The sequence below is a fragment of the Podarcis liolepis genome (assembly GCF_965112155.1).
Source record: "Podarcis liolepis genome assembly, chromosome: 4".
NCBI classification, from domain to species: domain Eukaryota; kingdom Metazoa; phylum Chordata; class Lepidosauria; order Squamata; family Lacertidae; genus Podarcis; species Podarcis liolepis.
Window position 1 is genome coordinate 34857514 of NC_139558.1, and position 12850 is coordinate 34870363.

Here is a 12850-nt window from a genome sequence, read left to right on the forward strand (position 1 = left end):
CTGTTTATCTGCTTAAGTTCTTGGTATGCTTCAGTGCATTATTAAAGGAGAAATTAGCTGCAGACCTGCAGAATTGAAGTCAGTGGAATTTAACCAACCTAATTACACAAGACTGTAGCAGCTATCAATGTATTAGTTTTTAAAAAACAAAGCAGTGGTTTTTTTATTAGAAGGCTGTGCATTAAAGTAATAGGCAATTATTTTAGGTAGAAGTACCTAGGGATATATTCCTTTTGGGAAATTTGATCTGTTTTATATACTCTTAATACAAGCTTTTAACCCAAGAAATAGGTGACAGAACAGAAGAAAACATACACTATATTCTATATCCCTTCAAAGCCGATTCCAGTTTTCTGTTCTGACTACGGGTATATGGCATAGGCATGTTGTAAACATGAAAAAATGTCCTCTGTAAAATTGCCTTAATTTAGAAATTTACCGTGCTGGCATTCTGTCTTTTTGTTTTTCAGTGTTCGTGGGTTACCTCTGCATTGTCCTTCTCATGCTCCTCCTGCTTATCTTTTGGATTGCACCTGCTCACGGACCCACCAATATTATGGTTTACATCAGCATTTGCTCATTGCTAGGAAGCTTCACAGTGCCCAGTACAAAAGGCATTGGACTAGCTGCTCAAGATATCTTTCACAATAACCCATCGAGCCAAAGAGCACTGTACCTCTGTTTGGTCCTGCTGGCAGTATTAGGATGTAGCATCATAATTCAGTTCAGGTACATCAATAAGGCTCTGGAATGTTTCGACTCCTCGGTGTTTGGTGCCATCTACTATGTAGTGTTCACCACTCTGGTCTTGCTGGCCTCAGCCATCCTTTTCAGAGAGTGGAGTAATGTTGGAGTGGTGGATTTCTTGGGGATGGCTTGTGGATTCACCACTGTATCTATTGGAATTGTTCTCATACAAGTCTTCAAGGAGTTCAATTTCAGTATTGGGGATCTAAATAAGCCCAATACGAAGACTGATTAATACCATGATATCAAAAGGGACTGGATGACCCAGAAAATAATAAAAGCCTTTCCACTTCTAGGCTATGGGAATGACAGAGACTTTGATTTCTAAGCCCAGAGAACAACAGAGCCTTTCATTCCTTGATGGAATATGTGAAATGAATTGCTGTTCTCAATCCAGTTTCTCTAGAACTAACTGTTACCATGCTTCAACTATCTAAATGGTATTAAAATGGAATACCCTTATACCCCTCACAGCCGGCGGGAAAGAACTGCATCAGTGCAAAAACTGATGTATTTCTTCACCCTAGAAAGGTGATGTATACAGTGAAGGTGGAAGTGTTCTGGAAGTTTTCAAAATGTCTTCCTGAAACATGGTTGTGAATATATTAAATCCAGCTTCTGCACTCCATTGGGCAGATGTAATGAATAATAAGCTGTCCCTTTGAAAAATGTAGATACACTTCAGAAATTTAGATTGGATTCCCCCCCCCCCCAATATCTCTTTCGTTAGGTCACAAAATTCATTTTTCCTCACAGCTTTATTTGAGGGTTCTTTAAATCCATGTTTCAGAATCTGTACACTGGTAAATTTCCTTCCTTCACTGACTTTCTCTGTAATCTGGAACGGCGCTGAAGAGCTCATAATTAAGTCCAAGATACAGAGCAGTGTATTTGTCTCTCAAAATATTTTCTTACCAGGACATAGTAGCTCACACTTAAGTAAATACAGCAGTCAGTTTACAGATACGCCTTTTTGTTCACAGTAAGCATTTGAAGTGCATTAACACATTACATGAATTCAGGAGCTTTTAATAATCAACAGACAAGAATGTGAGGATCATGGCAGATTGTAACCACTTTTCTACTTTTTCTTTGGTTGGTCATTTGTAAATAGTTGGAAAGTACTTCAGTGCCTTTTGCATTCTAAAAAAAGACCACATAATTTGAATGAAGGTGTGTCTTGAAAAACTCCATGGGGCAGTTCAGTTTCCCCTATCATTTGGCAGTCTTCGTTGCTTACAAACATGCAAAGTGGTCAGAAACGGCAGCACAATTTCATATATACTAGTCTGAATTTATAACTGAGGTGACTTTGTGGTAACTTCCATGCACCTCCTGTTGTGTGTGAGTTCTGAAGAGAGGTGTTCTAAAATTGCCCATTCTCAGCCTTCTAGTTTTTTTTCTAACCAAGTAAACTACTTCATAACACAGGTTTTGAAGTCAGGTTTTGAACTGGCACTTTTGAGGGCAAAAGGAAGGTTGTGGTTAAGTGATTCTGTAAGAGGAAAGAAAAATGTTCAATTCCAGTCATGGAAAGGTTAGGCCATTAGCCTAAGTAACTCTTCAGTCGTCTATAAGGCAGAGCCTGGATATTGCTGGAAAACAGTTCAGATTTGCTTGAGACACACAACTCTCTCATTTTAGCAAAACGACCAGCTACTTTGGTATACCTGAGTCAGATATTAAGAATTTACTTTGCTATATGCACCTTCAGATTTCATTTTAACAGCTTCCGGGTATTTGCATATATATTAGTAATTAATTTTAACACATTTGACATCAGCCATAGAAATATATTTTTCCTATCAGTTCCAAAGATACATAACATAGGTATTGGAGTATTGATCCAAATATGCACACCTTTTCCTAAGTATGCATTACTTTTAAAATTCTGTGAACTTGGAAGTTCAGTATTTGTATTCACAAAGCAAATAAGGAATCGATGAATTCAGATTCCAGCTTCAACTTCATTAAAAGCCACTCCTGTCCTGGCAATAATGTTACTTACCCTGCTGGGTGAAAGTTAAACAACAAAGTTAAACAAGTGCAGCATAGAGAGTTGTCGGTTTTCTACATTCACACAAATAATCAGTGCAGAAGTTCTGCAATTCTTGTAAGGTTTGTCTGGAAAATTACAAATGGGATGTCAGTTTCTAAACTGAATTTGATAAAATAAAAGGGCATTTCTCATGTTGCTTGAGAGTTTATACAAGAGATGTACACTGTTAATGTTTGGATTACCCATAGGTATCTCTCTCACCGTGTCTACACGTTGGAGTAGATAAATATAGGCCACTTTAAATGTGATGGTGGTCACCAGTCTTGACTTGTGAAAAGACCCTTAATCAAGGGTCCATAAATGTTGTGTTGGCTTGTATGGTGGTAATCACCAAAACCCTTCCCAAAATCTCCTGACATGAACAGAAGGCTTGGGAAAGAAGCAAGGTCTTCTCCTATTTTTGTAGGATATGGAGAAAGTAAGAAACATTGGAATTCTCCCCCAGTGCTTGGAATGGAATCCTGATGTTTCTTACCTGCTTCAGAAGTGCAGTTGGGGTCTTATCGGCTCACCATGTGTCCTGCTCACCAGAGGACACTTGTCTGAGAAAGGTGGATTTATGGATGACTGCCCTTAATCAGTATTCATAAAGTTTAGGTATTAGTTTTGTGTGGAAGCTTGCTGTTTGTGATGGTAAGTTTCTGGAGGGAATCATTCCAAGGCATTGTATTTTTTAAACAAGGTGTGCTTGACATTTAAAGTTTTTAAAAGAAAATCGTTGAGATGTGGTAATTCTTTTCTTGTTTTTTTTTAAAAGACATATATCCAGAGATTAAATCACAGTTTATTCTTTTTCTAGCCTTTGACTTATGATGACCTCAGTTTAGTTTTCCTTAATGTAGGTAGGCACATGGCTAGGAGTGTTATCTCATTCTAGAAATTAGAGCAAATGCTCGTGTGCATTATTGTTCTCTACGAAAAAGTGCCTAACCAAGTATGCTGGTACTTATGCACATTTAAAATCCTATACAAAGGTATTCTTGACTGAACGAGGCATTGTCTGTCTGGGCCTGGGATGGCTAAGGGGGGAAGGTTGACACACTGTCTTCCCAATAATGTTTCGGGGCAGAAATCTATTTTGCCACCCAAACATACCCTGTCAGGCTCCATAATAAAGATTATGCCATCTTGAAGGAAGCTCTTTACAATTATGGAGCGTGTATGTTTGTGTGCTCAAGCATAATAAAGACAAATATATATATATGCTTATGTATAACATACATGCTTCAGACAAATCCGAGAGAGATGTAGCGTTAAAAAGTATGGGATTTCTCTCATTCTTGAAACTGAAAAAAACATTTTTGCTTTCCTTAAGAGTGTACATATACTTGATTTACCACCCCTTGATTTTAAAAGGGAAGGGCTGACAGGTAGAAATGACCATGGAGCCTGCCAGCTGGCCATCCCTTGTCTGGGCAGTAGAGCATGGCAAGTCCGTCTGAGGCCATTTGTGGTGCTGTCACCTTTCTGCAATGCACCCACTCTCTGCTTGTGACACTTTTTGAACTGGCTTATGTAGGTTGATTTCTGATATATGGGCATTGTTTTTAGGTGCACTGACTAGCGGGAATAGAATAACGTTCTGACATATTTTTAGCGGCCTTGCACATAATTTATATCTTGGCATTTGACATTTTGAATGGCAAATAGATGCATTTATTTTTGTTACTCTGTTCAACTGATAGATTTCCCTTCCATTTTTTGTTTGTTTGTTTTTTGTTACCCTGTGTAAAGGTCAGTTTTCCTGAACTCCGGGTGTAAAATAATCAACAGTAATAGTAATGCTAGTAACAATACTTTCCTTCCATTCCCTGATCTTCCTCTGCTGTTACTACTTTGGTTGTTTGTGTGTTTTAAGTTCCTTACAGTATTGATTGGTGTCCCATACTGGGAAATAAATATGCAGTTATCTCCTCAATTTCAGTCTTCCTCAAACTTTGACATGCACTTTCTAGGTTGTTGCCGAGTTTGTACACATTGATTGTACAGGAACCTAGGCACTTAAAACATTTTCATTAGCTTGGGCTCTAATTATTTTCAGTGGACCATATATTCATGGAAGGGCAGTGCGCTATAGTTGAGCATGCTCTAAAGGCATTTCATAGCATATTTATGAAGTATGATAATGATGTACAGAAGACACTTAATTCTTTTGAGAAACATGATGTAGGATTTACATATTTATCCCCTGCTTTATTGACTTGAAGTCTAATAGTAATAAACCTTTCTGATGAAGCCAAAAAACATTTTTGTAATATCCTAAATACAACACAATATTATATGTGTGTTTTTTAAAAGCAAACCAAGGTTGCAACTCACAGCCTGCTTACACAAGAATACTTTTTTGTAGACTTTGGGCACAATCCACTAACAAATACTTAGAAACTCAATAGAGCAACCCCAGAAATACTTAGAACAAAGGCTGTAATTCTTACTTGGACGAGGGAGCAAGCATCATTAAAGAATGTGGGACTTAGTTCTGAATAAATATGAAGTGCTCTTTAATTGGCTTTTAAGTTTCTGCCTACAGAAATTATTTCTGGGTGTATGCCGGGGTATGCATACCCCTAAACATTTTATGAATCTAAGTTTGGCCTCATTGGGCGGTAGTATTTCAATGAGGAGGAAAATGAGAGTACCCCTAAACATTTTTTAAGAAAAAAAAGCACTGTATTAATCTATATGAATATGTTCATTTCATTTATATGAAACTATCTTAGTAATAAACTTGATTTATGCTGAATGTAGTGATACTGAAAAAGCTAGCTACAAAGTCAAATACACTGAATTTTGAAATGGAAGCTGTGATTTTTTTAAGATTAAATAAAGCGGGCCTATAAACTGTACTGAAAATTGGACTGTACTTGCATGATGGACCACTCGCACTTTCTAATATAAATGGAGGACTTTATAAAGATTTCAGAGCTCTTTGAACACACAGTTGGTATATAGGTTTGCACTTGGGGGGGGGGGACTTCTTACATAGAGCCACACCAACAGGTGTGGGGCACATGTATTCCTCCAGATGTTTCTGGACTACAATACACTACAACACTAGCTGGGGCTGATGGGACCTGGAGTCCAACAACATCTGGAAGAGCCACAGATTCCCCATCCCTGACCTAGAGGTGAAATAGTCTTCTGTTCTCTCTTGTAGTAGAAGTGGTGTTGGCTGGTTGGCGTCAAATAAAAATGCGGATTCAAATAATGGAAAAGGGAGCAAACCTCAAATGCTATGGGCTTGATTGCTTAAATGCTTTTGTGTTGCAATATAGTTACTTCAGGCAGACTAAAGAGGACTATTTTATTAGCTTCCGAAACAATGTGTATATAGATTTGTTAAATGCTCAATAACCTTAGCTTTGCTTTAAAAAAAAAGTAGTTATAGGCATATTGTATTTGCCTTGTAAATTAGCAAAGGCTATTTATTAAGGATTCTGACAACAGATCTATTTATTAATGTGTACTGTTTTAAAATAAAAACAATTTCTAGTTCAGTGTTTGCTTTGAGATTTTTCTTCGTAACTCTGTTACCTTTTGAGGAGAGTATTATAATTCACAGTCTCACTAGCAGGCTTTCTCCTAATCCTCCAGTCAAAATCACTAATTCTTTTCCTTCACAAAGATAAGAAAATGTTTATATTCTACCTAAGGCACGCTAACCTACTAGCAGTGGGATGTGACAGACCCTAGTACTTAAGTAATCTTATCATTCACTTTTATGGCTTAATTTAAATTGGGGCTTAGCTTAGCTCTAAAACCTGTTTTCAGTGTTTGGACTTCGCCTTGGCAAACATTACACCTTCAGTGCCTTAAGGCTTCGCCCCCTTTTCTTTCACTGTTCAGAACTGTAGTGCCCCCTCCTGCCAGAAATTAAAAACAAAACAGCGATACAAGGCCAAATGACATGACAAATGCCATATCTGACCCCAAACATGTAGCAGTTGCAGTGTAAGTCACAGGAATGGCATATATATATTTGTTTCTTTTTGTGGCCCTGTAGGAGAGGATTAATAATATGGGTGTTTAAATGGGGCATGGTGCAGTGGTTGCAATGCCATAGCAGAAAAACTCTGAATATGCACGTCTGAACTTTTGAAGACATGAACTGGGCTTGTTAATGAGCTTCCGCCCGTTTTTAGAACCAGAACTCACTGTGAAATGGCAACAGCAGTTTTTGAAGCTGGATGACAAGTAAGGTAAGGAAGCCACCTCTGAATTATGCAGTGGGAGAGAGCACTTCAGGTTACATGCAGAGGCACCTGGTGTGCGAAAGGCAGGCTGAATTATTCATGATTTAGATGCTGGCTGGAGTAAGCAAGCAGTTTGAGAAAGTTATCAGCTCCTAAGCAGCAGATGTAGCAGTGGAGAGAGTGATAAACAAGAGACACAGATAACAATAACTTTTAATTTGAAATAATTAAAATGTACCAACACATTCATTACACTAGTGCATGAATATACCGTGGTACCTCGGGTTACATAAGCTTCAGGTTACAGACTAACCCAGTCTAACCCAGAAATAGTACCTTGGATTAAGAACTTTGCTTCAGGATGAGAACAGATATCATGCTCTGGCAGGGCGGTGGCAGCAGGAGGCCCCATTAGCTAAAATGGTTCCTCAGGTTAAGAACGGACCTCTGGAACGAATTAAGTTCTTAACCCGAGGTACCACTGTACCATGGAGATATCCCATTATGCCTATTTAGGTTGTCATAGTGATCTTGAATAAGGGACTGGACAAGTCATCATAAATCTTTTAAGGTAAAAGAAACTTAGGAATTAGATGTCGCACTATTATGATTTCTACTTGCCATACAGAACTATCCCCCCTTTATCTTTCCCATGGCCCCCATTCACTGTTCTAGGGGTTCTTCTGACCCCCTAGAACCACTTGGGGGCATGACGGAAAAGAGGCAAAAGCCCATTGCACTACCCAGACTGGTTGTGAATCTGACCTTTAGAGTTTTGTAGTACTGTATGTTTCTTTTCAGATATATTAAACTAAAAGGAAACCCAGGTGGGACTTGCCTTTAAAAGGCAATACTTCAGAAGAGCCCTGGCATTAAGAAGCATTGTTGCCTCTTGTGTGCAGAGGCAGAGCATAGCCACATACCCTCCAACCTTTCTCTGATGAAAATAGGGACGTCCCATTCCATAATGATAACTTTACTATTTATACCCCACACACCTTACTGGATTGCCCCAGCCACTCTGGGCAGCCTCCAACATATATAAAAATATAATAAAAACATAAAACATTTTTTAAAAACCCTTCCCTATACAGGATTGCCATCAGACGGCTTGGGACATACCCTCCAACATTTCTCCAATGAAAATAAGGACAACTTAAGGAAAAGTGGGACATTCCAGGATCAAATCAGAAACCGGGATGGCTTTTCTAAATCAGGGACATCCCTGGAAAACTGGTACACTTGGAGGGTCTGTAGCCATTATGGCTAATAGTCATTGAAAGCTTTGTTGTACATGTATTGGTCATCTCCTTTTTTAAAAGCCATACGAGATGGTGGCCATCACTGTGTCTAGCGAGACCAAATTCCATGGCTTATGTTGCATTCTTAAATCTGCAGTTTCCTCTCGATGCTGCCCCTATTATTTTGCTTTTTAAAGCAAACATCTTTGTTAGGAACAGTGAACTCATAACTGGGCAGAACAAGCTGGAAAAATAGAGGTGTGTGTGTGCATACATATGGATGTGCAACCCCATGAAGTAAGGTTTAAAAAACAAAAAAAGTTAAAGGACTCCTGGACGGTTAAGTCCAGTCAAAGGTGACTATGGGGTTGCAGTGCTCATCTCGCTTTCAGGCTGAGGGACACGGCATTTGCCCACAGACAGCTTTCAGGGGAAGAAACCACAAAGAAACTAGGAAAAGAACTGTCTTTTTCAGAACCATTCAGTGAAGGCAAGAGAAGTGAGAGCACCACTGGACCACCTCTCAGTGTTTCTTCAGCAGCAGCTCACAGCCAGGGAAGGACAGAGGTTGAGGGTCTACCGTTGCATTGCAGCCTAGAAGTAGCCAGACTAATATACCTAAATCGTTGGGACTCTCCTCCTCGTTCAATGTTTTTAAAATTGTATATTTAATTGAATCTCTTGCTTACTCTCCTATATAGAGTTGGGCCCCATTTTATTAAGTTTGTCTCATTTCTCCCCGTGTGCCATTTTGGGGCCCTGGCATCCTACCATAGTTTTGAACCCTTAGGCCCCACAGGTCTCCCCACAAGCAATTGCTGAGGGGCAACCGGGCTTACATACACGTGCCCATGTTGTGCTCTTCTCCTAGTTTTCCTTTTCACCCAAGATAGGATCTACAGTTTACATCCACTGACTAAACCTCTTTAATGAGGTCTGAAACCCTCCAGGCCAACTTTTTCCACTATCTTACTTTGTATCAGGTGTTTAAACTGCGGGCTCATATTTCTCAAATGAACTCTACCCTTAAGCAATTAGATGCTGGCCAGACAAAAAGCAGTAGCCCCAGGAGACAGAATAAACAACTCACAGTGAGAAGGGCAAATAGCAAGCAGTAGTTCTTCCCTGTTTTATGGGTCCATGATAACCACAGAATTGTAGGGTTGGAAGGAGACTCCAGGGTCATCTACAGGTACTCTAACCCGTTTTGGTATGTTTTCTGTAGATGGGAATTCCACTGGAAACACGCACACATTAGCCATCAGGTATTTAGCGGGTGGAGCTGTGGGTTAAACCAGAGCCTAGGGATTGCTGATCAGAAGGTTGGCGGTTCGAATCTCTGCAATGGGGTGAGCTCCCGTTGCTTGGTCCCTGCTCCTGCCAACCTAGCATGTCAAAGTACAAGTAGATAAATAGGTACCGCTTCGATGGGAAGGTAAACGGCATTTCCGTGCGCTGCTCTGGTTCGCCAGAAGCGGCATAGTCATGCTGGCCACATGACCCGGCTGTACGCCGGCTCCCTCAGCCAATAAAATGAGATGAGCGCCACAACCCCAGAGTCAGCCACGACTGGACCTAATGGTCAGGGGTACCTTTACCTTTCTTTAGTGGCCAAGGGCACACCTGTACATGAAATCAAGGACAAAGCGACTGCAAAGCCGCCCATTTGCTACACAGCGGCAGCCGGACCCTATATCAAGTACAGCCAGTGGGGTGTAAGTGGTCAGACTGGGAGATCAGGGTTCTAATCCCCACTCCACCAAGAAGCACACCTGGGTTTGACCTTGGGCCAGTCACTGCTGCTCAGCTGGCCACAGCTGTGAAGATAAAACGGGAGTAGTGGGCCGGGGAAAACTGTGCACGCCACCTTGAAACTCCCTTGTTGGAAAATGAATGCAATATAAACAGATGCAACAGAAATGTAATAAACAAACAAGGCCCCTGCTCCCAGTGGCGTAGCGTGGGTTGTCAGCACCCGGGGCATGGCAAGTAATTTGCCCCCCTAACCCGTGGATTTGCGCCCCCTAACCCTAACCCCCAGGTGTTGCGCCCGGGTGCGGCCGGCCCCCCCCTGCACCCCCCACGCTACGCCACTGCCTGCTCCAAAATTCGCGCGCACTTCCCACGACTCCTGAGCAGATTTGCACTACAAGCTTTGGTGTCTCCCTTACCCCATTTCCCACACACACCTCCCCGCAAGGAGGAATGGGGAAACTCTCACGTGACATCCCTCCCCACCCCAAAAACATATCCCCTCGGTGAGGCAGCTTCCGCCCGGCTCGTGGCTCCTCCCTTTCCGCCTGGCGTGCCAAGGGAGGGGAGCGAGGGCGCCGGCGGAGTTTCTCGCGTGGGTTTGCGCGGAGGGCGGGCGACGGCGCGGAGCAGCCCAGCACCTGAGCGGGGCTTTCCCCATGGCGACGGCGCGCGCTTGGCAAGGGCGCTTGGCTTCCCCTCGGCCTCCTCCTCCGACGCCTCTTCCTCCTCCGCTGCTGCCGCTGCTGCTTCTCCTCCTCTCCGACGCCGCTGCGCCGGCCGCGGCCCCTCTCCGGGCGGGCGGGATATGAGGAAGAAAGAGGCGCCGCCGTTGCAGGTAACCGGGCTTTGGGCCTCCGGCTTCTCTCCGTCTCCCCGCAAAGAAGCGGAGCCGGACCCCGCGCGACTCCGGCCGGCCTCCTGCCCCTCGCCAAGCGGCGCTTTGCTTTAGTTGCCCGGCGTCGCGCGGAGCGTGCAAAGCGGAGGGGATGGTCGTTGCAAGAAGATTTGTGTGGCGCTTGCACAGAGCCAGCGATTGCACGACACTCACACACTCTCTCCTTGCCACAATATTGTTGTGACCATTGCATGGTGCGCACTTACCCGGGAGTTGTTGCGCTTCGGTGGGATGTGATGTCAACTTAACTTTTACGCAGAGAGCAGGCCTGCTGGAATGAATGGAGCCGGGTTAGGCATGGCCACTCATGTCAACGGGTTTACTCTTGAGTAAAAATAAAAGTGAGTGGCGCGTCACCCAGGGGAGCGACTTCCACTTAAATACGCACTTCTCGAGAGCAGGCTGAGGCGGTTGTGATTTAGCAATCTGATTTATTTTTAAGAGCGCGGCTGAGGCAGGATGACGTGGGCGAAGGAGCTCCAGGAACTATAGCCATCCTTTCTTGGAAGCCTGTAGCTTCATATCTCTCTTACCTCATTTCATTACGATCATTAAAGGCATGTTGGTTAATTTCTAGGTTGCTTCCTGGTCTGCTGTTCTAGTAAGTTGTGGTGCTTAAGGAGTGAGCCATGGGATGGATTTCTTCTCATAGTTTGAGTGATTGTATGTCAATATTGTGGGTCTAATATCCTTTTAGGGCATTAGTCTTCAGCCTTTTTAGCCCTAAGACCCACCTTTAGCTCAAACAGACTTTGAGACTTGCCTCTATTTATTTTCCCAATGTGGCGGCGGCATTGTAACCTGCTTTTGGGTGTATGGTGACCCAGTAGTGGGTCCAGGATCACCAGTTGAAGACCAGTGCCTTACCTTACACTGCTCAAGAATGAAGGTGCTACGCCATCCTTTGCCAAAGCAAAATTCAAGAGTGAGTTGCAGGGTCTTCTCCACTGTGTTGTCCATAGGGGTGAATTCATTGCCCTCTGAAGCCTGCCTAGCTATCTCCTTCTGCTAGCTGGTGAAGACTTTGCTATTTCTGTAAGCCTTTACTGGCCATTAGAGAACTTTTAATATTATTTTTCTGCCTTGTGTGTTGCTTATTGCTAGTAGCTGAGCTGCTGCTTTTACAGTTGCTGTTATTTGTTATAGTTCTACTCTGTCTTTCAGTGAAAAGGCACAAACTATTTCCTTCCTGCTTTATGTTTTATTGATTACATGCTTAACCCTGGACTCTTTAACTTGTAGGGTCTGTGCTTTGCTGCTAGGTTGAATTGGTAGAGTTTGGGGACTTAGTAAAAAAACAAAAAACAAAACCCCAAACAAAGTAGAAGTCTGCTTATATCTGGTTTGAATTGGTTCTGTCAGACCCTCTCCAGAATGTGGTAATTGGGAGGTGAGTTGAGAACCACAGGAATTGATTTGTGGGGTTTCTGCTGTTGCTACAAAGCACTTGCTGGAAAAGATCTGGAGTTTGGGTATTACCAATCAGCTCAAGACACCTAGTTTGCATTTCTGAGATTAAATACCTAGGTGTGGTTGTTCTAGTACTGACGTTTTTGCCAAGTGGATGAGGTAAAGCAAGTCTGGTGGATAATCCTAATGCACTTGATATAAACCTGTTTTGGGGGATTGGTACTCAATCTCCAGGCGCTGAACAGGGTTCTGTGGGGTTTCTTGGTCTCATCTTTGCTCCTAGAACAAAATATAGCAAGTATCTTTTATATGTTACATATGTAGAGGTTCTACCCCTTAATGCTTCATCTCATGATGGTTTGACTCCATAATAATATAACAGAAAGAATATTATTATTAAGTGTTGACTTGTGGCTTTTTAAAATTACATACTACTTTGATATTTATTTTGCTTGTAAGATGTTTTGGATGGGCATTTGCCCAGAAAAGCAGCATAAAGTACTTTAACTAATAATAATTTTTTTTATTTGCACATATTTAATCTGAATTT

The 12850-nt window shown here is 42.2% G+C and overlaps 2 protein-coding genes and 1 long non-coding RNA gene across 6 annotated transcripts in view; 2 read left to right on the forward strand and 1 right to left on the reverse strand.

Annotated features, from left to right (window-relative positions):
• The window catches only part of NIPA1 (NIPA magnesium transporter 1), an 18874-nt gene extending 12571 nt beyond the window's left edge, over window positions 1-6303 (forward strand). For both annotated transcript variants that reach the window (XM_083501753.1, XM_083501754.1), the window contains exon 5: window positions 471-6303. In XM_083501753.1, coding sequence (XP_083357879.1) covers window positions 471-982 — 512 coding nt within the window. In that variant the 3' untranslated portion in view covers window positions 983-6303. The remainder of the gene's footprint in view (window positions 1-470) is intronic.
• Window positions 1-11407, reverse strand: part of LOC310706262 — a 13853-nt gene extending 2446 nt beyond the window's left edge. For both annotated transcript variants that reach the window (XR_014525780.1, XR_014525781.1), the window contains exon 1: window positions 11097-11407. This is a non-coding gene — a long non-coding RNA (uncharacterized lncRNA). The remainder of the gene's footprint in view (window positions 1-11096) is intronic.
• Window positions 10541-12850, forward strand: part of NIPA2 (NIPA magnesium transporter 2) — a 23729-nt gene continuing 21419 nt past the window's right edge. Inside the window, exon 1 of one of the 2 annotated variants that reach the window (XM_083501734.1) lies at window positions 10541-10830. The gene's annotated coding sequence lies outside the window, so the exon portion shown is untranslated. Of the gene's footprint in view, window positions 10831-11790; window positions 11926-12850 lie in introns of those variants that run through there. The other variant, XM_083501735.1, reaches the window with a different exon arrangement.